The 27,720-nt window shown below is 55.7% G+C and overlaps 4 protein-coding genes across 4 annotated transcripts; all 4 read left to right on the top strand.

Annotated features, from left to right (window-relative positions):
* The first annotated feature begins 528 nt into the window (after nucleotides 1-528).
* On the top strand, nucleotides 529-3,254 carry LOC145517279 (uncharacterized). Its single transcript, XM_081519555.1, has 3 exons — nucleotides 529-721; nucleotides 1,121-1,433; nucleotides 1,686-3,254. The coding sequence occupies exons 1-3, from the start codon at nucleotides 587-589 to the stop codon at nucleotides 2,312-2,314; spliced, it is 1,077 nt and encodes a 358-aa protein (XP_081375681.1). The 5' UTR covers nucleotides 529-586; the 3' UTR covers nucleotides 2,315-3,254.
* Nucleotides 3,255-8,166: 4,912 nt separating this feature from the next.
* Nucleotides 8,167-10,892, top strand: LOC145517266 (uncharacterized). Its single transcript, XM_081519541.1, has 3 exons — nucleotides 8,167-8,359; nucleotides 8,759-9,071; nucleotides 9,324-10,892. Exons 1-3 carry the CDS (start codon nucleotides 8,225-8,227, stop codon nucleotides 9,950-9,952), a joined length of 1,077 nt encoding a protein of 358 aa, XP_081375667.1. The 5' UTR covers nucleotides 8,167-8,224; the 3' UTR covers nucleotides 9,953-10,892.
* A 4,911-nt stretch (nucleotides 10,893-15,803) lies between these two features.
* LOC145517263 (uncharacterized) lies at nucleotides 15,804-18,529 on the top strand. The gene is made up of 3 exons (XM_081519537.1): nucleotides 15,804-15,996; nucleotides 16,396-16,708; nucleotides 16,961-18,529. Exons 1-3 carry the CDS (start codon nucleotides 15,862-15,864, stop codon nucleotides 17,587-17,589), a joined length of 1,077 nt encoding a protein of 358 aa, XP_081375663.1. The 5' UTR covers nucleotides 15,804-15,861; the 3' UTR covers nucleotides 17,590-18,529.
* Nucleotides 18,530-23,441: 4,912 nt separating this feature from the next.
* LOC145517246 (uncharacterized) lies at nucleotides 23,442-26,167 on the top strand. The gene is made up of 3 exons (XM_081519518.1): nucleotides 23,442-23,634; nucleotides 24,034-24,346; nucleotides 24,599-26,167. Exons 1-3 carry the CDS (start codon nucleotides 23,500-23,502, stop codon nucleotides 25,225-25,227), a joined length of 1,077 nt encoding a protein of 358 aa, XP_081375644.1. The 5' UTR covers nucleotides 23,442-23,499; the 3' UTR covers nucleotides 25,228-26,167.
* The last annotated feature ends 1,553 nt before the right edge of the window (nucleotides 26,168-27,720 follow it).

Raw genomic sequence — 27,720 nt, 5'->3', positions numbered from 1 at the left:
TCTCAAAACAGTCAGGAGGGGGAGTGCCTTTTCCTGGGTACCACGGCACATCCAGGCCTCGTTCTGCCCCATTCTGTGCTGTGTCAGCCCAGGAAGGAATCTTTCTTTCTGAAGTCTCAGCGCACACGCTCCACGTGATATCGGCCCCAGGTGGAAAGGCATGGAGCTGCTCGTAGGCCGACAGACCTAGGAAGCAGATGGGAGAATGACCGCCACTCTGCAGATGGAGAGACTGGGGAAACCCTGAGGGGCATATGCTTGTCCAGGGCCACACCACTTATGAGAAGAAGGAGCCTGGTCTGAGAGCAGCGGGGCCCTCGGAGCTCAGGCCCTGGCTGCACCCAGGCCTCCCCAGGGCTGTCGGCTGGGCTGGGTGGGTGTCACTGTGCCTGCACATGGCTTAAGGGTGGTGGTCGAGCAGTCAGAAACCCAGAGATTCCCTTGGGAAGTTTTGGGGAAGGGACCTCAGCACGAACCCCAGGAAATGATGTCACCTGCCGGCAACAGAACCCAACAGAACCCGCAACCCGGGTATCCAGGCCTCGAGAGCGGAGAGGAGCCCCCAGCCAGATCACTTGCTGCCGAGATGTTCTGCTGTTTGCCCCTGCCCAGAGGCCGGGGCCTCAGGAGAGCTCACAGGCAGTGTGCGTGGGCACCCTGTCGACGTTGGCTCAGGGCACCCCCGAGACGCCTCTGGCCCTTTGCCCGGAGAAACAGAAAGGTAACACGGGGAGCCCCAGGCCGGGCCAGGCCACCTCTCCCATGCCACCCGGAAACACCGGGTCCTTTGCCTGTGTGTGTGGATGCGGGTTTCTCGGGGTGTGTCTCCCTCAAGGAAGCCCAGGTGGATGTGGGGTCAGAAGCCTGCGGACAAGTTGTGTCCACACCCCAGGGGAGAGCATGCTGGGCGGGATGGGGAGAGTGCGGGCAGGGCCGGCCGCCCAGGCTGACCTCACACCCTCAGGTGGGTCTCTTTCCTCCCGGGTGGGGATCTGAGCAGACACACGTCTCTGACCCTTCTGGGCAGAGAAGTTCGAGCAGGCCGAAGCAGCGGCTCCACTGGCCAGGCCCAGCTCGGAAAACTCCCAGCATGGCTGGCTGACGGTCACTGTCGTTGCAGAGCTTCCCACGTGATGAGGCCGAGGACGGGGACACCCCATCCAGCTCCCGGAGGGAGGGGTCGGAGCACCACCCCCCCGCCCGTGAGGCCCAGTGCAGGCTCCAGGTGAGCGTGCCCACGGAGGCATCAGCCCCACCGGGGGCGAAGCGGAGGCGGGGAAGGCCTGCTGCCGAGACACCGCCCAGGATACACCCGGCGGCCCAGTCTGAGGCTGCCACGGAGCTCAGCACACCCGGCTCCGACCCAGAGTCCCGAGAACCCCGGCCTCTGAGGCAGCAGGAGGACCTGGAGCCCAGCACGCCAGAGCACAGAGGTGAGGACGCTGGGGCTGGTGTACGGGAGTGTGTGCGGAGGGGGTGCTGAGCTACACAGGGACGAGTCCCCGAAAGCTGCTGCTGGGCCTGCAGCAAGCGCTGGCCTCACACCCCCCGCCCCCCATCTTGCACACTTCAGTCCCAAAAGACATCCGACCCTGGGTATTCTTTGGGAATCTCTTGGAAGCTTTCTGTCCCGGGATACGCACATGCCAAGGCTGGCCTGCGGGCAAACGATGCTTCTCCCACAGCTCTAGCACTGGCCTCCAACTGGAACCAGGCTCCACTTCCCAGACCTGTCCCTACAGAGGTGGTGGCTCCAGGTGCAGGACCCAGGGATCCACCGAGGGCAGATGGAGAACCGAGACTTGCCCTCGCAGAGACACCAGGCCAGCTGGGTACTGGCCAGCACACCGGGCAGATCGGATCTCCGTGCCTGCAGGACCCCCAGCCCCAGGCACTGATGTCCCACCCCCTCAGCCAGAACCTCCACCTCCACGTGCACCTCTACCTGCTCGGCCTTTGGCAGGAGAACCCGAGGCAGAGGAGGAGTCACCGCCTCGGCAGGGAGAGCCTGCCCTGGCTCCCGCGCAACACCCAGACGCCCACGATGACTCACCCACCCCTGCAGGGAGAACGAGCCCCCGCTCTGGACAGAGACCCAGAGCCCTTGCCGGAAACACCACGTCCAGGGGAGCGGTCGGCTCTGCAGCCTCCATCCCTGTCTGCTCACCGTGGACGCCGTCAACTCGGTCTGCCCCCAGGGGACATGGAGTTCCTTTCCCCCGAACTGCTTTGCGTTTGGTTTGTTTCCACCTTTCTGGTGATGTTTTCTTTTTTGCATGGTTTCCTGTATTTTTGTTGGTTAAGTTGGGATTAGTAAACTTTTTCATCATTGTTGCAATTTGGGAACACTGTTGTGTAACTCTGGTGATACTGTGTTACCATCACCACTTTGTAGTTTCAGACCCGTTCCATCTTTATGCCCCACCCCCCAACAAAGCCTGGATTCAAGGCAAGCACGCCCTGTTCATCCCTCCGCCCGATCCTGAACACAATTTCATCTTTTCTTTCTGCATTCCTTCCTATATTCTTGGTGTCCCCAATCAATGACTCTCAGTGAAATGACTGAAGCAGTTTTTTTCGGACGCTCCACCTACTGTAAGACTCCACTGGAGAGTTCTCATGTTTATGTCCTTTGAACTAGCCTTTGATATCTGAAAGGACGTTGTACGTCCTTTCAAGATACCACGTGCCAAACGAAGCCCTTTTGGCAAATGCCATCATTATCTCCAGGCAGGCATTGCTGTTTGAAGGGTGCCATCTCAGCCAGAAGGCAGAGGCTGAGCTCCTCTTGTTGCACCAGCTCCCAAAAGAAGCCAAGAAAGGGAGCTGTTACAACAAACCACCCCAACGCCCAGGAAAGCGTTCTTCATGACAGAAGGCTAGAAAATGACCCAACATCCTTGTGGCCCAGAACCCCTCTAGAAATTCACTGTTCCATAAAAAAGAGAAACAGATGGGAAGTTCCAAGGAGAGGCAATGCCCATGGCCAGTGTATTTTAGAGACGGCCTGACCGCTCCGGGGAAGACACGCACTGACAGAACCCCTTGGGAAACAGCCGTGATAGTCCTCACTGTCGTAAGGGATTCCTCTGGGGACAACCTGCCCTGGGCACCACACGAGGGAGCAGACCGGCTTCTCTTCCTCTGCCCCCACACCATTGACTCATCAAGGCAGCTCAGGTGTTCTCATGCCCTGCCTGCCTGCCTGCCTGGCTCATCCGTGAGCTGTGACCACCTCCAGGACAGGACTCCACCTTCTGCTCTCTGTGTACCGTGAATCTGCACACAGTGGGCTTTCAGAACCTTAGGAGACTTGAGCCATTCCCACTCGAGCCAGAACCCTCCCCAGGAAGGAAAACAGCTGTGGAGTCCTTTTGGCCCCAGCACTGGTTCCGAAACCCTGGCGGCTCCTAGAGCCTCTACGGTGTGAAGAGGGAGGTCCCTTTTGACAGAGCTTTCCGGCCGTCAGATCTAAGCTGCTGTTTCACTGTCAGCTGTGTCTCTTCCGTTGCAGCGTTGCAGGTGGGCCACGCTGCTCCAAAGGAGCTCACAAGCTGAGTTTCAAGGGAGGTATTGAGAGGACAGGGATGGCTACAACGTGCTGCAAACTGAGTGAGGGTCCCCACAATCCTCAGCAAAGGTCTGTGGTGTGCAAGTGGGGAGCAGAGGGCCCCCAAGTTCCAAAGGAAGGGAGGTACTCGGGAGCTAAAGCCCTTGGCTTCTGTGGTAGCAGCTGCAGATGGCAGCTCGTCCACAGTGCACTTCGAATGAGGTCATATGAGCGGGACTCTGGAAATGGCTCCGAAATCCAGAGAAAGGGGTCAGGGTATGTGGGAATCCGGCGGGGGTGGGGGGTGGATGAAGGAAGGTGTCCTTCCTCTCTCCAGTGCAATTTGGTTTGGTGAGTCTCAAAGCTACCAGATGGCACTTCCCAAGTCAGGCCCCCGCAGGAATCAGGGTGGGCTGCATGCCTCGTCCCCTGCCACAGGGACAAGCCACACCAGTGGCCTCCCTGAGCTCCAATGGCCGGATCTGGGGGTTCTGTCTGGGTGCACACCTCCTTGCTCTGGCCAAGTTCCCCCCTTCTCTGAGCACCAGCTTCATCCTCTCGAATGAGGACATCGATTGCTACCTTGGCACGTTACTCTCTTCATCCTGTGAAGACTCATTAGGCTTATCCTACAATTACTAGCTGGCCCGAAGAGATATCTCCTGAATCCAGATTAAGCTGGAGTCTCCCAGGCTCATCTGGCATGTCTTCCCTGAAGTCTGCCAAAACCCACACCCTTGCATTTCCAGGGACTCCCCTTAGCCAGCTGGGCAGAAAACCCAGCATGTTTCAAACAAGCTGACAGACAAGCGGGAGAGGACTCACGGGCAGCCGGCTTCCCTCAGGTCTCGGGTGGAGCTCTGGGACCACAGCAGCAACAGGCCATCCCAGCCCCTGGGCTCAGCAGCGCCCTCATTCTCACGCCGGCGGCTCTGCCCTGAGGGGAGCAGGAAGGTCACCAACTGCCGCAGGCGGACCTCACGCCCCTCCCACTGCTGGAGCCTGACCTCCCCCGGCCCCACCCCTTCCCCTACCCGAGCAGGACGAGAGCTCCTCTTCCCCTGGCTTCTAACGTGAGGCCCGGCCCTCAGCCCCGATTGGGCACTGCCCCAGTCCGGAGCCAATCACAGTGGCCAAGGAGGTGGAAGCCACCGATTGGCCAGGGCCAGGTCATGTGACCATACTCCCCAGGAAACTCAAATATTACCAAGATTCCCTAAGAAACCAATGAACAAAATTATCCAGTAAAGGCAAACCGTACTTTTTAATGAGGCCAAAGTCTCAGAAAAAAAAAAAAAATGCTTCACAATGAAGTGCTCAAGGAAGCTACAAAATAAACTTTCAGAAAAGTTTAGTAGTTTTTTTAATAGGGTGACGGAGAGCTATACCTATCCCATATATGTGAATTTAGGTTTAAACTAGATTCCCCTTGGCTATTTTATAAGACAAAAAAACCCACATCACCCCCTTTCACTCCCCCCCCGCCCCCAAAAAGTGTTTTAATCTATTGAATTTTTGTGTCCTCAGTTGTGTCTGATTCACGGCAACTCACGATCTCTACACAGCCAGGCTCTTCCGTCCATGGAATTCAGGGCAATTTGTTCTGTCACAGTAAATGCCCACCCTGGGTGATCCAAACGGAAGGGCTCAGAGGCTCCTGAGAGACTAACTCCTTTCAGCTGAGCACAGAGCTGGCTCCTCACTGGGATGCCTGTGGCCTGGGGCTCCCAGAGGGGAGAGCACCACTCGCCCCACCGTGTGTTCACAGCTGGAAGTGCAGGCTGCTCCTCACTCCCCCTTGACAGTGTCCCTGAGGGCAGAACAGTGTGAAGTTAATCAAGGTGGAAACGCAAACTCCAATGCAAGCAAACTTCCCACAAGGTCTCCAAAACCACTCAGGAACAGGGTATTGGAAACTGCAGGGGATGACATGAATGGAGATGGAGACTTGACACCTTACACCGAGTTCACTTCCAGTTATCCCTAGACAAACATTCCATGAAAACTTGTCACAAATCTAGAGGAACAATGAGCAGAAACCGGACACGTGCTTTGAGTCTTCACACACAAAACTAAAAGGCAGTCCACAAAAAAAACCAGGAGAATACAGTGGACTTTGCAAAATCAAAGATATCTACTGTGGGAAAGACCTCAGTACAAAAGCAAAAGACAGGTCATACATCGCGAGACGAATGAGTGGAAACACAAAGCTTATCAAGGATGTGTCTCCAAACAGACAAAGAACACCAACACAACAAGCCTGTGAAAACTAGGGAAAGGTCTGAAGGGACACCAGACTGAGGAAGACACACACAGAGTATCCCGGATGATGTCCAGCACTGAGGGCCTGAAGAATCAACAGTCTAGTTGTACCTCCTCAGGCCTGTGTGACCCTGGGTGAGGCCTCTGTTTCCCGGTGGCTCTGAGAGATGGACAGGGAGGAAGGGGAAGAGAAATCACTTGCATTTCTAATACTCACAGCAAAGTCTTCCAATGAGAAGGGAATTATCGCCCCCACTGACAATGCCATTCACTGAAGTGATCCCCACGGGTCCATCTAACCCAGAAGGGAAGGAAGGACCTGTTCTCACAAAACGGCGAGAGATGGAAGAAGGAAGATCAAGCCCACACCAATCCCTGGAAAGAGAAGCTGTGCTCAGGGCTTGAAAGAATTCCTATTTGGAAAATGATATCCCAGCCCCACAAGGCAATCCACAGCTTCGATGCTATTCCTCCCAAAATGCCAATGCATTTTCGCACCCAACCAAGAATTGCAAAAGGGGTACGGAAACAGAAAAGAGCCTAAATTGTCAATACAATCCGACGAAAAAGCCCCGATACGGACATCCAAGGTTGTGTGAAAGGAAATTAGACGACCAAACTAGGATCCTCAGGAGAGTATCGGAGAAGGCAATGGCGACCCACTCCAGTACTCTTGCCTGGAAAATGCCCTGGACGGAGGAGCCTGGTAGGCTGCAGGCCATGGGGTCGCGCAGAGTCAGACACGACTGAAGTGACTTAGCCGCAGCAGCAGCAGCAGGAGCCGGACAGTATGCTATTGGGAATACAACAACACACACAGATCCAGATCGATGGAATAAAGTTGAGGGTCCAGACACAGACCCCAGCATCCATGCTCAACTCATCTCTGACACAGAAGGGGAGAATATCCAAATGGGAACAAGAAAGCCTCTTCAATACATGTCCATGGGAAAACCAGACAGCTACATCTGAAGAACGCTATTGGTTTTGATCTCAGACCACCTCAATATCGGGGAAAACCTCACCCTAAAGGCTGATGTCATGAGATAGCTAGAAAGAAGCGTAGGTCAAAGGCTCCTTAACATCAGAGTCTCCTTGCCATTTGCTGGGCGGAGGTAGAAATGGGTCTCTTCAAGTAAGGGAAAGAGGTACACGAAGTACACCAATGGGTTTCCATCCAATGGAACCTCTTCACAACAGAGAAGCTAAGCATTCACAAATGCAAAAGAGAGGAAACGGAACACGAGAGACTCCTTGCAAGTGGTGTATCTGAGAAGGGGTTCATATGGAAAGAGACGAAGAATGCACAGCACTCAGAGTCCAAGAAACACCACCACCACCCTTGACCCTTCCCCCATGACCAACTCCGACCTAAAGCCTTTCTCTCCCTCTAACCTATCCCTAAAACATAACCCTCATCTAATCATATACATGTGCATTCCTAGCATCCATCCGTCCACACACGAGAGAGAAAGAGGAAGACACAGACTGAATTGAGAAAGGAAAAGAGAGGGACACAGCCAGAGAGAGACACGGAACCAAAGAGAGGAAAGGAGTCGATGGTCCAGACTTTTCATCAATCTGTCTCGAAGGTAGAAGCAATGACAGCGCCCATCCACCCCAGAAGGGGGAAAAGGACGGAAGGTTTGGAGAGGAAAAGACAAGAACGCAGGGAGCCATTAGAAGCTCAGCCACCCGCAGAAGCCGAGCTGGGACACTTGAACAGAATCTCAATGGAAACAGAGGACCAGAAAGTTGGCCACTCTCTTCTATAAGAGAGGGAGACCTTCGAGTCTTCCTTTCGGTCCTCCAACTTGGATGCGGGGTCTCAAAACAGTCAGGAGGGGGAGTGCCTTTTCCTGGGTACCACGGCACATCCAGGCCTCGTTCTGCCCCATTCTGTGCTGTGTCAGCCCAGGAAGGAATCTTTCTTTCTGAAGTCTCAGCGCACACGCTCCACGTGATATCGGCCCCAGGTGGAAAGGCATGGAGCTGCTCGTAGGCCGACAGACCTAGGAAGCAGATGGGAGAATGACCGCCACTCTGCAGATGGAGAGACTGGGGAAACCCTGAGGGGCATATGCTTGTCCAGGGCCACACCACTTATGAGAAGAAGGAGCCTGGTCTGAGAGCAGCGGGGCCCTCGGAGCTCAGGCCCTGGCTGCACCCAGGCCTCCCCAGGGCTGTCGGCTGGGCTGGGTGGGTGTCACTGTGCCTGCACATGGCTTAAGGGTGGTGGTCGAGCAGTCAGAAACCCAGAGATTCCCTTGGGAAGTTTTGGGGAAGGGACCTCAGCACGAACCCCAGGAAATGATGTCACCTGCCGGCAACAGAACCCAACAGAACCCGCAACCCGGGTATCCAGGCCTCGAGAGCGGAGAGGAGCCCCCAGCCAGATCACTTGCTGCCGAGATGTTCTGCTGTTTGCCCCTGCCCAGAGGCCGGGGCCTCAGGAGAGCTCACAGGCAGTGTGCGTGGGCACCCTGTCGACGTTGGCTCAGGGCACCCCCGAGACGCCTCTGGCCCTTTGCCCGGAGAAACAGAAAGGTAACACGGGGAGCCCCAGGCCGGGCCAGGCCACCTCTCCCATGCCACCCGGAAACACCGGGTCCTTTGCCTGTGTGTGTGGATGCGGGTTTCTCGGGGTGTGTCTCCCTCAAGGAAGCCCAGGTGGATGTGGGGTCAGAAGCCTGCCGACAAGTTGTGTCCACACCCCAGGGGAGAGCATGCTGGGCGGGATGGGGAGAGTGCGGGCAGGGCCGGCCGCCCAGGCTGACCTCACACCCTCAGGTGGGTCTCTTTCCTCCCGGGTGGGGATCTGAGCAGACACACGTCTCTGACCCTTCTGGGCAGAGAAGTTCGAGCAGGCCGAAGCAGCGGCTCCACTGGCCAGGCCCAGCTCGGAAAACTCCCAGCATGGCTGGCTGACGGTCACTGTCGTTGCAGAGCTTCCCACGTGATGAGGCCGAGGACGGGGACACCCCATCCAGCTCCCGGAGGGAGGGGTCGGAGCACCACCCCCCCGCCCGTGAGGCCCAGTGCAGGCTCCAGGTGAGCGTGCCCACGGAGGCATCAGCCCCACCGGGGGCGAAGCGGAGGCGGGGAAGGCCTGCTGCCGAGACACCGCCCAGGATACACCCGGCGGCCCAGTCTGAGGCTGCCACGGAGCTCAGCACACCCGGCTCCGACCCAGAGTCCCGAGAACCCCGGCCTCTGAGGCAGCAGGAGGACCTGGAGCCCAGCACGCCAGAGCACAGAGGTGAGGACGCTGGGGCTGGTGTACGGGAGTGTGTGCGGAGGGGGTGCTGAGCTACACAGGGACGAGTCCCCGAAAGCTGCTGCTGGGCCTGCAGCAAGCGCTGGCCTCACACCCCCCGCCCCCCATCTTGCACACTTCAGTCCCAAAAGACATCCGACCCTGGGTATTCTTTGGGAATCTCTTGGAAGCTTTCTGTCCCGGGATACGCACATGCCAAGGCTGGCCTGCGGGCAAACGATGCTTCTCCCACAGCTCTAGCACTGGCCTCCAACTGGAACCAGGCTCCACTTCCCAGACCTGTCCCTACAGAGGTGGTGGCTCCAGGTGCAGGACCCAGGGATCCACCGAGGGCAGATGGAGAACCGAGACTTGCCCTCGCAGAGACACCAGGCCAGCTGGGTACTGGCCAGCACACCGGGCAGATCGGATCTCCGTGCCTGCAGGACCCCCAGCCCCAGGCACTGATGTCCCACCCCCTCAGCCAGAACCTCCACCTCCACGTGCACCTCTACCTGCTCGGCCTTTGGCAGGAGAACCCGAGGCAGAGGAGGAGTCACCGCCTCGGCAGGGAGAGCCTGCCCTGGCTCCCGCGCAACACCCAGACGCCCACGATGACTCACCCACCCCTGCAGGGAGAACGAGCCCCCGCTCTGGACAGAGACCCAGAGCCCTTGCCGGAAACACCACGTCCAGGGGAGCGGTCGGCTCTGCAGCCTCCATCCCTGTCTGCTCACCGTGGACGCCGTCAACTCGGTCTGCCCCCAGGGGACATGGAGTTCCTTTCCCCCGAACTGCTTTGCGTTTGGTTTGTTTCCACCTTTCTGGTGATGTTTTCTTTTTTGCATGGTTTCCTGTATTTTTGTTGGTTAAGTTGGGATTAGTAAACTTTTTCATCATTGTTGCAATTTGGGAACACTGTTGTGTAACTCTGGTGATACTGTGTTACCATCACCACTTTGTAGTTTCAGACCCGTTCCATCTTTATGCCCCACCCCCCAACAAAGCCTGGATTCAAGGCAAGCACGCCCTGTTCATCCCTCCGCCCGATCCTGAACACAATTTCATCTTTTCTTTCTGCATTCCTTCCTATATTCTTGGTGTCCCCAATCAATGACTCTCAGTGAAATGACTGAAGCAGTTTTTTTCGGACGCTCCACCTACTGTAAGACTCCACTGGAGAGTTCTCATGTTTATGTCCTTTGAACTAGCCTTTGATATCTGAAAGGACGTTGTACGTCCTTTCAAGATACCACGTGCCAAACGAAGCCCTTTTGGCAAATGCCATCATTATCTCCAGGCAGGCATTGCTGTTTGAAGGGTGCCATCTCAGCCAGAAGGCAGAGGCTGAGCTCCTCTTGTTGCACCAGCTCCCAAAAGAAGCCAAGAAAGGGAGCTGTTACAACAAACCACCCCAACGCCCAGGAAAGCGTTCTTCATGACAGAAGGCTAGAAAATGACCCAACATCCTTGTGGCCCAGAACCCCTCTAGAAATTCACTGTTCCATAAAAAAGAGAAACAGATGGGAAGTTCCAAGGAGAGGCAATGCCCATGGCCAGTGTATTTTAGAGACGGCCTGACCGCTCCGGGGAAGACACGCACTGACAGAACCCCTTGGGAAACAGCCGTGATAGTCCTCACTGTCGTAAGGGATTCCTCTGGGGACAACCTGCCCTGGGCACCACACGAGGGAGCAGACCGGCTTCTCTTCCTCTGCCCCCACACCATTGACTCATCAAGGCAGCTCAGGTGTTCTCATGCCCTGCCTGCCTGCCTGCCTGGCTCATCCGTGAGCTGTGACCACCTCCAGGACAGGACTCCACCTTCTGCTCTCTGTGTACCGTGAATCTGCACACAGTGGGCTTTCAGAACCTTAGGAGACTTGAGCCATTCCCACTCGAGCCAGAACCCTCCCCAGGAAGGAAAACAGCTGTGGAGTCCTTTTGGCCCCAGCACTGGTTCCGAAACCCTGGCGGCTCCTAGAGCCTCTACGGTGTGAAGAGGGAGGTCCCTTTTGACAGAGCTTTCCGGCCGTCAGATCTAAGCTGCTGTTTCACTGTCAGCTGTGTCTCTTCCGTTGCAGCGTTGCAGGTGGGCCACGCTGCTCCAAAGGAGCTCACAAGCTGAGTTTCAAGGGAGGTATTGAGAGGACAGGGATGGCTACAACGTGCTGCAAACTGAGTGAGGGTCCCCACAATCCTCAGCAAAGGTCTGTGGTGTGCAAGTGGGGAGCAGAGGGCCCCCAAGTTCCAAAGGAAGGGAGGTACTCGGGAGCTAAAGCCCTTGGCTTCTGTGGTAGCAGCTGCAGATGGCAGCTCGTCCACAGTGCACTTCGAATGAGGTCATATGAGCGGGACTCTGGAAATGGCTCCGAAATCCAGAGAAAGGGGTCAGGGTATGTGGGAATCCGGCGGGGGTGGGGGGTGGATGAAGGAAGGTGTCCTTCCTCTCTCCAGTGCAATTTGGTTTGGTGAGTCTCAAAGCTACCAGATGGCACTTCCCAAGTCAGGCCCCCGCAGGAATCAGGGTGGGCTGCATGCCTCGTCCCCTGCCACAGGGACAAGCCACACCAGTGGCCTCCCTGAGCTCCAATGGCCGGATCTGGGGGTTCTGTCTGGGTGCACACCTCCTTGCTCTGGCCAAGTTCCCCCCTTCTCTGAGCACCAGCTTCATCCTCTCGAATGAGGACATCGATTGCTACCTTGGCACGTTACTCTCTTCATCCTGTGAAGACTCATTAGGCTTATCCTACAATTACTAGCTGGCCCGAAGAGATATCTCCTGAATCCAGATTAAGCTGGAGTCTCCCAGGCTCATCTGGCATGTCTTCCCTGAAGTCTGCCAAAACCCACACCCTTGCATTTCCAGGGACTCCCCTTAGCCAGCTGGGCAGAAAACCCAGCATGTTTCAAACAAGCTGACAGACAAGCGGGAGAGGACTCACGGGCAGCCGGCTTCCCTCAGGTCTCGGGTGGAGCTCTGGGACCACAGCAGCAACAGGCCATCCCAGCCCCTGGGCTCAGCAGCGCCCTCATTCTCACGCCGGCGGCTCTGCCCTGAGGGGAGCAGGAAGGTCACCAACTGCCGCAGGCGGACCTCACGCCCCTCCCACTGCTGGAGCCTGACCTCCCCCGGCCCCACCCCTTCCCCTACCCGAGCAGGACGAGAGCTCCTCTTCCCCTGGCTTCTAACGTGAGGCCCGGCCCTCAGCCCCGATTGGGCACTGCCCCAGTCCGGAGCCAATCACAGTGGCCAAGGAGGTGGAAGGCACCGATTGGCCAGGGCCAGGTCATGTGACCATACTCCCCAGGAAACTCAAATATTACCAAGATTCCCTAAGAAACCAATGAACAAAATTATCCAGTAAAGGCAAACCGTACTTTTTAATGAGGCCAAAGTCTCAGAAAAAAAAAAAAATGCTTCACAATGAAGTGCTCAAGGAAGCTACAAAATAAACTTTCAGAAAAGTTTAGTAGTTTTTTTAATAGGGTGACGGAGAGCTATACCTATCCCATATATGTGAATTTAGGTTTAAACTAGATTCCCCTTGGCTATTTTATAAGACAAAAAAACCCACATCACCCCCTTTCACTCCCCCCCCGCCCCCAAAAAGTGTTTTAATCTATTGAATTTTTGTGTCCTCAGTTGTGTCTGATTCACGGCAACTCACGATCTCTACACAGCCAGGCTCTTCCGTCCATGGAATTCAGGGCAATTTGTTCTGTCACAGTAAATGCCCACCCTGGGTGATCCAAACGGAAGGGCTCAGAGGCTCCTGAGAGACTAACTCCTTTCAGCTGAGCACAGAGCTGGCTCCTCACTGGGATGCCTGTGGCCTGGGGCTCCCAGAGGGGAGAGCACCACTCGCCCCACCGTGTGTTCACAGCTGGAAGTGCAGGCTGCTCCTCACTCCCCCTTGACAGTGTCCCTGAGGGCAGAACAGTGTGAAGTTAATCAAGGTGGAAACGCAAACTCCAATGCAAGCAAACTTCCCACAAGGTCTCCAAAACCACTCAGGAACAGGGTATTGGAAACTGCAGGGGATGACATGAATGGAGATGGAGACTTGACACCTTACACCGAGTTCACTTCCAGTTATCCCTAGACAAACATTCCATGAAAACTTGTCACAAATCTAGAGGAACAATGAGCAGAAACCGGACACGTGCTTTGAGTCTTCACACACAAAACTAAAAGGCAGTCCACAAAAAAAACCAGGAGAATACAGTGGACTTTGCAAAATCAAAGATATCTACTGTGGGAAAGACCTCAGTACAAAAGCAAAAGACAGGTCATACATCGCGAGACGAATGAGTGGAAACACAAAGCTTATCAAGGATGTGTCTCCAAACAGACAAAGAACACCAACACAACAAGCCTGTGAAAACTAGGGAAAGGTCTGAAGGGACACCAGACTGAGGAAGACACACACAGAGTATCCCGGATGATGTCCAGCACTGAGGGCCTGAAGAATCAACAGTCTAGTTGTACCTCCTCAGGCCTGTGTGACCCTGGGTGAGGCCTCTGTTTCCCGGTGGCTCTGAGAGATGGACAGGGAGGAAGGGGAAGAGAAATCACTTGCATTTCTAATACTCACAGCAAAGTCTTCCAATGAGAAGGGAATTATCGCCCCCACTGACAATGCCATTCACTGAAGTGATCCCCACGGGTCCATCTAACCCAGAAGGGAAGGAAGGACCTGTTCTCACAAAACGGCGAGAGATGGAAGAAGGAAGATCAAGCCCACACCAATCCCTGGAAAGAGAAGCTGTGCTCAGGGCTTGAAAGAATTCCTATTTGGAAAATGATATCCCAGCCCCACAAGGCAATCCACAGCTTCGATGCTATTCCTCCCAAAATGCCAATGCATTTTCGCACCCAACCAAGAATTGCAAAAGGGGTACGGAAACAGAAAAGAGCCTAAATTGTCAATACAATCCGACGAAAAAGCCCCGATACGGACATCCAAGGTTGTGTGAAAGGAAATTAGACGACCAAACTAGGATCCTCAGGAGAGTATCGGAGAAGGCAATGGCGACCCACTCCAGTACTCTTGCCTGGAAAATGCCCTGGACGGAGGAGCCTGGTAGGCTGCAGGCCATGGGGTCGCGCAGAGTCAGACACGACTGAAGTGACTTAGCCGCAGCAGCAGCAGCAGGAGCCGGACAGTATGCTATTGGGAATACAACAACACACACAGATCCAGATCGATGGAATAAAGTTGAGGGTCCAGACACAGACCCCAGCATCCATGCTCAACTCATCTCTGACACAGAAGGGGAGAATATCCAAATGGGAACAAGAAAGCCTCTTCAATACATGTCCATGGGAAAACCAGACAGCTACATCTGAAGAACGCTATTGGTTTTGATCTCAGACCACCTCAATATCGGGGAAAACCTCACCCTAAAGGCTGATGTCATGAGATAGCTAGAAAGAAGCGTAGGTCAAAGGCTCCTTAACATCAGAGTCTCCTTGCCATTTGCTGGGCGGAGGTAGAAATGGGTCTCTTCAAGTAAGGGAAAGAGGTACACGAAGTACACCAATGGGTTTCCATCCAATGGAACCTCTTCACAACAGAGAAGCTAAGCATTCACAAATGCAAAAGAGAGGAAACGGAACACGAGAGACTCCTTGCAAGTGGTGTATCTGAGAAGGGGTTCATATGGAAAGAGACGAAGAATGCACAGCACTCAGAGTCCAAGAAACACCACCACCACCCTTGACCCTTCCCCCATGACCAACTCCGACCTAAAGCCTTTCTCTCCCTCTAACCTATCCCTAAAACATAACCCTCATCTAATCATATACATGTGCATTCCTAGCATCCATCCGTCCACACACGAGAGAGAAAGAGGAAGACACAGACTGAATTGAGAAAGGAAAAGAGAGGGACACAGCCAGAGAGAGACACGGAACCAAAGAGAGGAAAGGAGTCGATGGTCCAGACTTTTCATCAATCTGTCTCGAAGGTAGAAGCAATGACAGCGCCCATCCACCCCAGAAGGGGGAAAAGGACGGAAGGTTTGGAGAGGAAAAGACAAGAACGCAGGGAGCCATTAGAAGCTCAGCCACCCGCAGAAGCCGAGCTGGGACACTTGAACAGAATCTCAATGGAAACAGAGGACCAGAAAGTTGGCCACTCTCTTCTATAAGAGAGGGAGACCTTCGAGTCTTCCTTTCGGTCCTCCAACTTGGATGCGGGGTCTCAAAACAGTCAGGAGGGGGAGTGCCTTTTCCTGGGTACCACGGCACATCCAGGCCTCGTTCTGCCCCATTCTGTGCTGTGTCAGCCCAGGAAGGAATCTTTCTTTCTGAAGTCTCAGCGCACACGCTCCACGTGATATCGGCCCCAGGTGGAAAGGCATGGAGCTGCTCGTAGGCCGACAGACCTAGGAAGCAGATGGGAGAATGACCGCCACTCTGCAGATGGAGAGACTGGGGAAACCCTGAGGGGCATATGCTTGTCCAGGGCCACACCACTTATGAGAAGAAGGAGCCTGGTCTGAGAGCAGCGGGGCCCTCGGAGCTCAGGCCCTGGCTGCACCCAGGCCTCCCCAGGGCTGTCGGCTGGGCTGGGTGGGTGTCACTGTGCCTGCACATGGCTTAAGGGTGGTGGTCGAGCAGTCAGAAACCCAGAGATTCCCTTGGGAAGTTTTGGGGAAGGGACCTCAGCACGAACCCCAGGAAATGATGTCACCTGCCGGCAACAGAACCCAACAGAACCCGCAACCCGGGTATCCAGGCCTCGAGAGCGGAGAGGAGCCCCCAGCCAGATCACTTGCTGCCGAGATGTTCTGCTGTTTGCCCCTGCCCAGAGGCCGGGGCCTCAGGAGAGCTCACAGGCAGTGTGCGTGGGCACCCTGTCGACGTTGGCTCAGGGCACCCCCGAGACGCCTCTGGCCCTTTGCCCGGAGAAACAGAAAGGTAACACGGGGAGCCCCAGGCCGGGCCAGGCCACCTCTCCCATGCCACCCGGAAACACCGGGTCCTTTGCCTGTGTGTGTGGATGCGGGTTTCTCGGGGTGTGTCTCCCTCAAGGAAGCCCAGGTGGATGTGGGGTCAGAAGCCTGCCGACAAGTTGTGTCCACACCCCAGGGGAGAGCATGCTGGGCGGGATGGGGAGAGTGCGGGCAGGGCCGGCCGCCCAGGCTGACCTCACACCCTCAGGTGGGTCTCTTTCCTCCCGGGTGGGGATCTGAGCAGACACACGTCTCTGACCCTTCTGGGCAGAGAAGTTCGAGCAGGCCGAAGCAGCGGCTCCACTGGCCAGGCCCAGCTCGGAAAACTCCCAGCATGGCTGGCTGACGGTCACTGTCGTTGCAGAGCTTCCCACGTGATGAGGCCGAGGACGGGGACACCCCATCCAGCTCCCGGAGGGAGGGGTCGGAGCACCACCCCCCCGCCCGTGAGGCCCAGTGCAGGCTCCAGGTGAGCGTGCCCACGGAGGCATCAGCCCCACCGGGGGCGAAGCGGAGGCGGGGAAGGCCTGCTGCCGAGACACCGCCCAGGATACACCCGGCGGCCCAGTCTGAGGCTGCCACGGAGCTCAGCACACCCGGCTCCGACCCAGAGTCCCGAGAACCCCGGCCTCTGAGGCAGCAGGAGGACCTGGAGCCCAGCACGCCAGAGCACAGAGGTGAGGACGCTGGGGCTGGTGTACGGGAGTGTGTGCGGAGGGGGTGCTGAGCTACACAGGGACGAGTCCCCGAAAGCTGCTGCTGGGCCTGCAGCAAGCGCTGGCCTCACACCCCCCGCCCCCCATCTTGCACACTTCAGTCCCAAAAGACATCCGACCCTGGGTATTCTTTGGGAATCTCTTGGAAGCTTTCTGTCCCGGGATACGCACATGCCAAGGCTGGCCTGCGGGCAAACGATGCTTCTCCCACAGCTCTAGCACTGGCCTCCAACTGGAACCAGGCTCCACTTCCCAGACCTGTCCCTACAGAGGTGGTGGCTCCAGGTGCAGGACCCAGGGATCCACCGAGGGCAGATGGAGAACCGAGACTTGCCCTCGCAGAGACACCAGGCCAGCTGGGTACTGGCCAGCACACCGGGCAGATCGGATCTCCGTGCCTGCAGGACCCCCAGCCCCAGGCACTGATGTCCCACCCCCTCAGCCAGAACCTCCACCTCCACGTGCACCTCTACCTGCTCGGCCTTTGGCAGGAGAACCCGAGGCAGAGGAGGAGTCACCGCCTCGGCAGGGAGAGCCTGCCCTGGCTCCCGCGCAACACCCAGACGCCCACGATGACTCACCCACCCCTGCAGGGAGAACGAGCCCCCGCTCTGGACAGAGACCCAGAGCCCTTGCCGGAAACACCACGTCCAGGGGAGCGGTCGGCTCTGCAGCCTCCATCCCTGTCTGCTCACCGTGGACGCCGTCAACTCGGTCTGCCCCCAGGGGACATGGAGTTCCTTTCCCCCGAACTGCTTTGCGTTTGGTTTGTTTCCACCTTTCTGGTGATGTTTTCTTTTTTGCATGGTTTCCTGTATTTTTGTTGGTTAAGTTGGGATTAGTAAACTTTTTCATCATTGTTGCAATTTGGGAACACTGTTGTGTAACTCTGGTGATACTGTGTTACCATCACCACTTTGTAGTTTCAGACCCGTTCCATCTTTATGCCCCACCCCCCAACAAAGCCTGGATTCAAGGCAAGCACGCCCTGTTCATCCCTCCGCCCGATCCTGAACACAATTTCATCTTTTCTTTCTGCATTCCTTCCTATATTCTTGGTGTCCCCAATCAATGACTCTCAGTGAAATGACTGAAGCAGTTTTTTTCGGACGCTCCACCTACTGTAAGACTCCACTGGAGAGTTCTCATGTTTATGTCCTTTGAACTAGCCTTTGATATCTGAAAGGACGTTGTACGTCCTTTCAAGATACCACGTGCCAAACGAAGCCCTTTTGGCAAATGCCATCATTATCTCCAGGCAGGCATTGCTGTTTGAAGGGTGCCATCTCAGCCAGAAGGCAGAGGCTGAGCTCCTCTTGTTGCACCAGCTCCCAAAAGAAGCCAAGAAAGGGAGCTGTTACAACAAACCACCCCAACGCCCAGGAAAGCGTTCTTCATGACAGAAGGCTAGAAAATGACCCAACATCCTTGTGGCCCAGAACCCCTCTAGAAATTCACTGTTCCATAAAAAAGAGAAACAGATGGGAAGTTCCAAGGAGAGGCAATGCCCATGGCCAGTGTATTTTAGAGACGGCCTGACCGCTCCGGGGAAGACACGCACTGACAGAACCCCTTGGGAAACAGCCGTGATAGTCCTCACTGTCGTAAGGGATTCCTCTGGGGACAACCTGCCCTGGGCACCACACGAGGGAGCAGACCGGCTTCTCTTCCTCTGCCCCCACACCATTGACTCATCAAGGCAGCTCAGGTGTTCTCATGCCCTGCCTGCCTGCCTGCCTGGCTCATCCGTGAGCTGTGACCACCTCCAGGACAGGACTCCACCTTCTGCTCTCTGTGTACCGTGAATCTGCACACAGTGGGCTTTCAGAACCTTAGGAGACTTGAGCCATTCCCACTCGAGCCAGAACCCTCCCCAGGAAGGAAAACAGCTGTGGAGTCCTTTTGGCCCCAGCACTGGTTCCGAAACCCTGGCGGCTCCTAGAGCCTCTACGGTGTGAAGAGGGAGGTCCCTTTTGACAGAGCTTTCCGGCCGTCAGATCTAAGCTGCTGTTTCACTGTCAGCTGTGTCTCTTCCGTTGCAGCGTTGCAGGTGGGCCACGCTGCTCCAAAGGAGCTCACAAGCTGAGTTTCAAGGGAGGTATTGAGAGGACAGGGATGGCTACAACGTGCTGCAAACTGAGTGAGGGTCCCCACAATCCTCAGCAAAGGTCTGTGGTGTGCAAGTGGGGAGCAGAGGGCCCCCAAGTTCCAAAGGAAGGGAGGTACTCGGGAGCTAAAGCCCTTGGCTTCTGTGGTAGCAGCTGCAGATGGCAGCTCGTCCACAGTGCACTTCGAATGAGGTCATATGAGCGGGACTCTGGAAATGGCTCCGAAATCCAGAGAAAGGGGTCAGGGTATGTGGGAATCCGGCGGGGGTGGGGGGTGGATGAAGGAAGGTGTCCTTCCTCTCTCCAGTGCAATTTGGTTTGGTGAGTCTCAAAGCTACCAGATGGCACTTCCCAAGTCAGGCCCCCGCAGGAATCAGGGTGGGCTGCATGCCTCGTCCCCTGCCACAGGGACAAGCCACACCAGTGGCCTCCCTGAGCTCCAATGGCCGGATCTGGGGGTTCTGTCTGGGTGCACACCTCCTTGCTCTGGCCAAGTTCCCCCCTTCTCTGAGCACCAGCTTCATCCTCTCGAATGAGGACATCGATTGCTACCTTGGCACGTTACTCTCTTCATCCTGTGAAGACTCATTAGGCTTATCCTACAATTACTAGCTGGCCCGAAGAGATATCTCCTGAATCCAGATTAAGCTGGAGTCTCCCAGGCTCATCTGGCATGTCTTCCCTGAAGTCTGCCAAAACCCACACCCTTGCATTTCCAGGGACTCCCCTTAGCCAGCTGGGCAGAAAACCCAGCATGTTTCAAACAAGCTGACAGACAAGCGGGAGAGGACTCACGGGCAGACGGCTTCCCTCAGGTCTCGGGTGGAGCTCTGGGACCACAGCAGCAACAGGCCATCCCAGCCCCTGGGCTCAGCAGCGCCCTCATTCTCACGCCGGCGGCTCTGCCCTGAGGGGAGCAGGAAGGTCACCAACTGCCGCAGGCGGACCTCACGCCCCTCCCACTGCTGGAGCCTGACCTCCCCCGGCCCCACCCCTTCCCCTACCCGAGCAGGACGAGAGCTCCTCTTCCCCTGGCTTCTAACGTGAGGCCCGGCCCTCAGCCCCGATTGGGCACTGCCCCAGTCCGGAGCCAATCACAGTGGCCAAGGAGGTGGAAGCCACCGATTGGCCAGGGCCAGGTCATGTGACCATACTCCCCAGGAAACTCAAATATTACCAAGATTCCCTAAGAAACCAATGAACAAAATTATCCAGTAAAGGCAAACCGTACTTTTTAATGAGGCCAAAGTCTCAGAAAAAAAAAAAAAATGCTTCACAATGAAGTGCTCAAGGAAGCTACAAAATAAACTTTCAGAAAAGTTTAGTAGTTTTTTTAATAGGGTGACGGAGAGCTATACCTATCCCATATATGTGAATTTAGGTTTAAACTAGATTCCCCTTGGCTATTTTATAAGACAAAAAAACCCACATCACCCCCTTTCACTCCCCCCCCGCCGCCAAAAAGTGTTTTAATCTATTGAATTTTTGTGTCCTCAGTTGTGTCTGATTCACGGCAACTCACGATCTCTACACAGCCAGGCTCTTCCGTCCATGGAATTCAGGGCAATTTGTTCTGTCACAGTAAATGCCCACCCTGGGTGATCCAAACGGAAGGGCTCAGAGGCTCCTGAGAGACTAACTCCTTTCAGCTGAGCACAGAGCTGGCTCCTCACTGGGATGCCTGTGGCCTGGGGCTCCCAGAGGGGAGAGCACCACTCGCCCCACCGTGTGTTCACAGCTGGAAGTGCAGGCTGCTCCTCACTCCCCCTTGACAGTGTCCCTGAGGGCAGAACAGTGTGAAGTTAATCAAGGTGGAAACGCAAACTCCAATGCAAGCAAACTTCCCACAAGGTCTCCAAAACCACTCAGGAACAGGGTATTGGAAACTGCAGGGGATGACATGAATGGAGATGGAGACTTGACACCTTACACCGAGTTCACTTCCAGTTATCCCTAGACAAACATTCCATGAAAACTTGTCACAAATCTAGAGGAACAATGAGCAGAAACCGGACACGTGCTTTGAGTCTTCACACACAAAACTAAAAGGCAGTCCACAAAAAAAACCAGGAGAATACAGTGGACTTTGCAAAATCAAAGATATCTACTGTGGGAAAGACCTCAGTACAAAAGCAAAAGACAGGTCATACATCGCGAGACGAATGAGTGGAAACACAAAGCTTATCAAGGATGTGTCTCCAAACAGACAAAGAACACCAACACAACAAGCCTGTGAAAACTAGGGAAAGGTCTGAAGGGACACCAGACTGAGGAAGACACACACAGAGTATCCCGGATGATGTCCAGCACTGAGGGCCTGAAGAATCAACAGTCTAGTTGTACCTCCTCAGGCCTGTGTGACCCTGGGTGAGGCCTCTGTTTCCCGGTGGCTCTGAGAGATGGACAGGGAGGAAGGGGAAGAGAAATCACTTGCATTTCTAATACTCACAGCAAAGTCTTCCAATGAGAAGGGAATTATCGCCCCCACTGACAATGCCATTCACTGAAGTGATCCCCACGGGTCCATCTAACCCAGAAGGGAAGGAAGGACCTGTTCTCACAAAACGGCGAGAGATGGAAGAAGGAAGATCAAGCCCACACCAATCCCTGGAAAGAGAAGCTGTGCTCAGGGCTTGAAAGAATTCCTATTTGGAAAATGATATCCCAGCCCCACAAGGCAATCCACAGCTTCGATGCTATTCCTCCCAAAATGCCAATGCATTTTCGCACCCAACCAAGAATTGCAAAAGGGGTACGGAAACAGAAAAGAGCCTAAATTGTCAATACAATCCGACGAAAAAGCCCTGATACGGACATCCAAGGTTGTGTGAAAGGAAATTAGACGACCAAACTAGGATCCTCAGGAGAGTATCGGAGAAGGCAATGGCGACCCACTCCAGTACTCTTGCCTGGAAAATGCCCTGGACGGAGGAGCCTGGTAGGCTGCAGGCCATGGGGTCGCGCAGAGTCAGACACGACTGAAGTGACTTAGCCGCAGCAGCAGCAGCAGGAGCCGGACAGTATGCTATTGGGAATACAACAACACACACAGATCCAGATCGATGGAATAAAGTTGAGGGTCCAGACACAGACCCCAGCATCCATGCTCAACTCATCTCTGACACAGAAGGGGAGAATATCCAAATGGGAACAAGAAAGCCTCTTCAATACATGTCCATGGGAAAACCAGACAGCTACATCTGAAGAACGCTATTGGTTTTGATCTCAGACCACCTCAATATCGGGGAAAACCTCACCCTAAAGGCTGATGTCATGAGATAGCTAGAAAGAAGCGTAGGTCAAAGGCTCCTTAACATCAGAGTCTCCTTGCCATTTGCTGGGCGGAGGTAGAAATGGGTCTCTTCAAGTAAGGGAAAGAGGTACACGAAGTACACCAATGGGTTTCCATCCAATGGAACCTCTTCACAACAGAGAAGCTAAGCATTCACAAATGCAAAAGAGAGGAAACGGAACACGAGAGACTCCTTGCAAGTGGTGTATCTGAGAAGGGGTTCATATGGAAAGAGACGAAGAATGCACAGCACTCAGAGTCCAAGAAACACCACCACCACCCTTGACACTTCCCCCATGACCAACTCCGACCTAAAGCCTTTCTCTCCCTCTAACCTATCCCTAAAACATAACCCTCATCTAATCATATACATGTGCATTCCTAGCATCCATCCGTCCACACACGAGAGAGAAAGAGGAAGACACAGACTGAATTGAGAAAGGAAAAGAGAGGGACACAGCCAGAGAGAGACACGGAACCAAAGAGAGGAAAGGAGTCGATGGTCCAGACTTTTCATCAATCTGTCTCGAAGGTAGAAGCAATGACAGCGCCCATCCACCCCAGAAGGGGGAAAAGGACGGAAGGTTTGGAGAGGAAAAGACAAGAACGCAGGGAGCCATTAGAAGCTCAGCCACCCGCAGAAGCCGAGCTGGGACACTTGAACAGAATCTCAATGGAAACAGAGGACCAGAAAGTTGGCCACTCTCTTCTATAAGAGAGGGAGACCTTCGAGTCTTCCTTTCGGTCCTCCAACTTGGATGCGGGGTCTCAAAACAGTCAGGAGGGGGAGTGCCTTTTCCTGGGTACCACGGCACATCCAGGCCTCGTTCTGCCCCATTCTGTGCTGTGTCAGCCCAGGAAGGAATCTTTCTTTCTGAAGTCTCAGCGCACACGCTCCACGTGATATCGGCCCCAGGTGGAAAGGCATGGAGCTGCTCGTAGGCCGACAGACCTAGGAAGCAGATGGGAGAATGACCGCCACTCTGCAGATGGAGAGACTGGGGAAACCCTGAGGGGCATATGCTTGTCCAGGGCCACACCACTTATGAGAAGAAGGAGCCTGGTCTGAGAGCAGCGGGGCCCTCGGAGCTCAGGCCCTGGCTGCACCCAGGCCTCCCCAGGGCTGTCGGCTGGGCTGGGTGGGTGTCACTGTGCCTGCACATGGCTTAAGGGTGGTGGTCGAGCAGTCAGAAACCCAGAGATTCCCTTGGGAAGTTTTGGGGAAGGGACCTCAGCACGAACCCCAGGAAATGATGTCACCTGCCGGCAACAGAACCCAACAGAACCCGCAACCCGGGTATCCAGGCCTCGAGAGCGGAGAGGAGCCCCCAGCCAGATCACTTGCTGCCGAGATGTTCTGCTGTTTGCCCCTGCCCAGAGGCCGGGGCCTCAGGAGAGCTCACAGGCAGTGTGCGTGGGCACCCTGTCGACGTTGGCTCAGGGCACCCCCGAGACGCCTCTGGCCCTTTGCCCGGAGAAACAGAAAGGTAACACGGGGAGCCCCAGGCCGGGCCAGGCCACCTCTCCCATGCCACCCGGAAACACCGGGTCCTTTGCCTGTGTGTGTGGATGCGGGTTTCTCGGGGTGTGTCTCCCTCAAGGAAGCCCAGGTGGATGTGGGGTCAGAAGCCTGCGGACAAGTTGTGTCCACACCCCAGGGGAGAGCATGCTGGGCGGGATGGGGAGAGTGCGGGCAGGGCCGGCCGCCCAGGCTGACCTCACACCCTCAGGTGGGTCTCTTTCCTCCCGGGTGGGGATCTGAGCAGACACACGTCTCTGACCCTTCTGGGCAGAGAAGTTCGAGCAGGCCGAAGCAGCGGCTCCACTGGCCAGGCCCAGCTCGGAAAACTCCCAGCATGGCTGGCTGACGGTCACTGTCGTTGCAGAGCTTCCCACGTGATGAGGCCGAGGACGGGGACACCCCATCCAGCTCCCGGAGGGAGGGGTCGGAGCACCACCCCCCCGCCCGTGAGGCCCAGTGCAGGCTCCAGGTGAGCGTGCCCACGGAGGCATCAGCCCCACCGGGGGCGAAGCGGAGGCGGGGAAGGCCTGCTGCCGAGACACCGCCCAGGATACACCCGGCGGCCCAGTCTGAGGCTGCCACGGAGCTCAGCACACCCGGCTCCGACCCAGAGTCCCGAGAACCCCGGCCTCTGAGGCAGCAGGAGGACCTGGAGCCCAGCACGCCAGAGCACAGAGGTGAGGACGCTGGGGCTGGTGTACGGGAGTGTGTGCGGAGGGGGTGCTGAGCTACACAGGGACGAGTCCCCGAAAGCTGCTGCTGGGCCTGCAGCAAGCGCTGGCCTCACACCCCCCGCCCCCCATCTTGCACACTTCAGTCCCAAAAGACATCCGACCCTGGGTATTCTTTGGGAATCTCTTGGAAGCTTTCTGTCCCGGGATACGCACATGCCAAGGCTGGCCTGCGGGCAAACGATGCTTCTCCCACAGCTCTAGCACTGGCCTCCAACTGGAACCAGGCTCCACTTCCCAGACCTGTCCCTACAGAGGTGGTGGCTCCAGGTGCAGGACCCAGGGATCCACCGAGGGCAGATGGAGAACCGAGACTTGCCCTCGCAGAGACACCAGGCCAGCTGGGTACTGGCCAGCACACCGGGCAGATCGGATCTCCGTGCCTGCAGGACCCCCAGCCCCAGGCACTGATGTCCCACCCCCTCAGCCAGAACCTCCACCTCCACGTGCACCTCTACCTGCTCGGCCTTTGGCAGGAGAACCCGAGGCAGAGGAGGAGTCACCGCCTCGGCAGGGAGAGCCTGCCCTGGCTCCCGCGCAACACCCAGACGCCCACGATGACTCACCCACCCCTGCAGGGAGAACGAGCCCCCGCTCTGGACAGAGACCCAGAGCCCTTGCCGGAAACACCACGTCCAGGGGAGCGGTCGGCTCTGCAGCCTCCATCCCTGTCTGCTCACCGTGGACGCCGTCAACTCGGTCTGCCCCCAGGGGACATGGAGTTCCTTTCCCCCGAACTGCTTTGCGTTTGGTTTGTTTCCACCTTTCTGGTGATGTTTTCTTTTTTGCATGGTTTCCTGTATTTTTGTTGGTTAAGTTGGGATTAGTAAACTTTTTCATCATTGTTGCAATTTGGGAACACTGTTGTGTAACTCTGGTGATACTGTGTTACCATCACCACTTTGTAGTTTCAGACCCGTTCCATCTTTATGCCCCACCCCCCAACAAAGCCTGGATTCAAGGCAAGCACGCCCTGTTCATCCCTCCGCCCGATCCTGAACACAATTTCATCTTTTCTTTCTGCATTCCTTCCTATATTCTTGGTGTCCCCAATCAATGACTCTCAGTGAAATGACTGAAGCAGTTTTTTTCGGACGCTCCACCTACTGTAAGACTCCACTGGAGAGTTCTCATGTTTATGTCCTTTGAACTAGCCTTTGATATCTGAAAGGACGTTGTACGTCCTTTCAAGATACCACGTGCCAAACGAAGCCCTTTTGGCAAATGCCATCATTATCTCCAGGCAGGCATTGCTGTTTGAAGGGTGCCATCTCAGCCAGAAGGCAGAGGCTGAGCTCCTCTTGTTGCACCAGCTCCCAAAAGAAGCCAAGAAAGGGAGCTGTTACAACAAACCACCCCAACGCCCAGGAAAGCGTTCTTCATGACAGAAGGCTAGAAAATGACCCAACATCCTTGTGGCCCAGAACCCCTCTAGAAATTCACTGTTCCATAAAAAAGAGAAACAGATGGGAAGTTCCAAGGAGAGGCAATGCCCATGGCCAGTGTATTTTAGAGACGGCCTGACCGCTCCGGGGAAGACACGCACTGACAGAACCCCTTGGGAAACAGCCGTGATAGTCCTCACTGTCGTAAGGGATTCCTCTGGGGACAACCTGCCCTGGGCACCACACGAGGGAGCAGACCGGCTTCTCTTCCTCTGCCCCCACACCATTGACTCATCAAGGCAGCTCAGGTGTTCTCATGCCCTGCCTGCCTGCCTGCCTGGCTCATCCGTGAGCTGTGACCACCTCCAGGACAGGACTCCACCTTCTGCTCTCTGTGTACCGTGAATCTGCACACAGTGGGCTTTCAGAACCTTAGGAGACTTGAGCCATTCCCACTCGAGCCAGAACCCTCCCCAGGAAGGAAAACAGCTGTGGAGTCCTTTTGGCCCCAGCACTGGTTCCGAAACCCTGGCGGCTCCTAGAGCCTCTACGGTGTGAAGAGGGAGGTCCCTTTTGACAGAGCTTTCCGGCCGTCAGATCTAAGCTGCTGTTTCACTGTCAGCTGTGTCTCTTCCGTTGCAGCGTTGCAGGTGGGCCACGCTGCTCCAAAGGAGCTCACAAGCTGAGTTTCAAGGGAGGTATTGAGAGGACAGGGATGGCTACAACGTGCTGCAAACTGAGTGAGGGTCCCCACAATCCTCAGCAAAGGTCTGTGGTGTGCAAGTGGGGAGCAGAGGGCCCCCAAGTTCCAAAGGAAGGGAGGTACTCGGGAGCTAAAGCCCTTGGCTTCTGTGGTAGCAGCTGCAGATGGCAGCTCGTCCACAGTGCACTTCGAATGAGGTCATATGAGCGGGACTCTGGAAATGGCTCCGAAATCCAGAGAAAGGGGTCAGGATATGTGGGAATCCGGCGGGGGTGGGGGGTGGATGAAGGAAGGTGTCCTTCCTCTCTCCAGTGCAATTTGGTTTGGTGAGTCTCAAAGCTACCAGATGGCACTTCCCAAGTCAGGCCCCCGCAGGAATCAGGGTGGGCTGCATGCCTCGTCCCCTGCCACAGGGACAAGCCACACCAGTGGCCTCCCTGAGCTCCAATGGCCGGATCTGGGGGTTCTGTCTGGGTGCACACCTCCTTGCTCTGGCCAAGTTCCCCCCTTCTCTGAGCACCAGCTTCATCCTCTCGAATGAGGACATCGATTGCTACCTTGGCACGTTACTCTCTTCATCCTGTGAAGACTCATTAGGCTTATCCTACAATTACTAGCTGGCCCGAAGAGATATCTCCTGAATCCAGATTAAGCTGGAGTCTCCCAGGCTCATCTGGCATGTCTTCCCTGAAGTCTGCCAAAACCCACACCCTTGCATTTCCAGGGACTCCCCTTAGCCAGCTGGGCAGAAAACCCAGCATGTTTCAAACAAGCTGACAGACAAGCGGGAGAGGACTCACGGGCAGACGGCTTCCCTCAGGTCTCGGGTGGAGCTCTGGGACCACAGCAGCAACAGGCCATCCCAGCCCCTGGGCTCAGCAGCGCCCTCATTCTCACGCCGGCGGCTCTGCCCTGAGGGGAGCAGGAAGGTCACCAACTGCCGCAGGCGGACCTCACGCCCCTCCCACTGCTGGAGCCTGACCTCCCCCGGCCCCACCCCTTCCCCTACCCGAGCAGGACGAGAGCTCCTCTTCCCCTGGCTTCTAACGTGAGGCCCGGCCCTCAGCCCCGATTGGGCACTGCCCCAGTCCGGAGCCAATCACAGTGGCCAAGGAGGTGGAAGGCACCGATTGGCCAGGGCCAGGTCATGTGACCATACTCCCCAGGAAACTCAAATATTACCAAGATTCCCTAAGAAACCAATGAACAAAATTATCCAGTAAAGGCAAACC

The sequence above is a fragment of the Giraffa tippelskirchi genome, chromosome 8 (genome assembly GCF_054371585.1).
Source record: "Giraffa tippelskirchi isolate mGirTip1 chromosome 8, T2T-mGirTip1v1.2.pri, whole genome shotgun sequence".
Lineage (NCBI taxonomy): Eukaryota > Metazoa > Chordata > Mammalia > Artiodactyla > Giraffidae > Giraffa > Giraffa tippelskirchi.
This window is presented reverse-complemented; position numbering and strand designations above follow the sequence as displayed.

Excerpts from the sequence above, each read along its gene's own strand:
- LOC145517279 (XM_081519555.1), top strand. The coding sequence starts at position 587 with ATGTTCTGCTGTTTGCCCCTGCCCAGAGGCCGGGGCCTCAGGAGAGCT. Across the intron at positions 722-1,120 it reads TTGCCCGGAGAAACAGAAAG|AGCTTCCCACGTGATGAGGC; the intron begins GTAACACGGGGA and ends CTGTCGTTGCAG. Across the intron at positions 1,434-1,685 it reads CAGCACGCCAGAGCACAGAG|CTCTAGCACTGGCCTCCAAC; the intron begins GTGAGGACGCTG and ends CTTCTCCCACAG.
- LOC145517266 (XM_081519541.1), top strand. The coding sequence starts at position 8,225 with ATGTTCTGCTGTTTGCCCCTGCCCAGAGGCCGGGGCCTCAGGAGAGCT. Across the intron at positions 8,360-8,758 it reads TTGCCCGGAGAAACAGAAAG|AGCTTCCCACGTGATGAGGC; the intron begins GTAACACGGGGA and ends CTGTCGTTGCAG. Across the intron at positions 9,072-9,323 it reads CAGCACGCCAGAGCACAGAG|CTCTAGCACTGGCCTCCAAC; the intron begins GTGAGGACGCTG and ends CTTCTCCCACAG.
- LOC145517263 (XM_081519537.1), top strand. The coding sequence starts at position 15,862 with ATGTTCTGCTGTTTGCCCCTGCCCAGAGGCCGGGGCCTCAGGAGAGCT. Across the intron at positions 15,997-16,395 it reads TTGCCCGGAGAAACAGAAAG|AGCTTCCCACGTGATGAGGC; the intron begins GTAACACGGGGA and ends CTGTCGTTGCAG. Across the intron at positions 16,709-16,960 it reads CAGCACGCCAGAGCACAGAG|CTCTAGCACTGGCCTCCAAC; the intron begins GTGAGGACGCTG and ends CTTCTCCCACAG.
- LOC145517246 (XM_081519518.1), top strand. The coding sequence starts at position 23,500 with ATGTTCTGCTGTTTGCCCCTGCCCAGAGGCCGGGGCCTCAGGAGAGCT. Across the intron at positions 23,635-24,033 it reads TTGCCCGGAGAAACAGAAAG|AGCTTCCCACGTGATGAGGC; the intron begins GTAACACGGGGA and ends CTGTCGTTGCAG. Across the intron at positions 24,347-24,598 it reads CAGCACGCCAGAGCACAGAG|CTCTAGCACTGGCCTCCAAC; the intron begins GTGAGGACGCTG and ends CTTCTCCCACAG.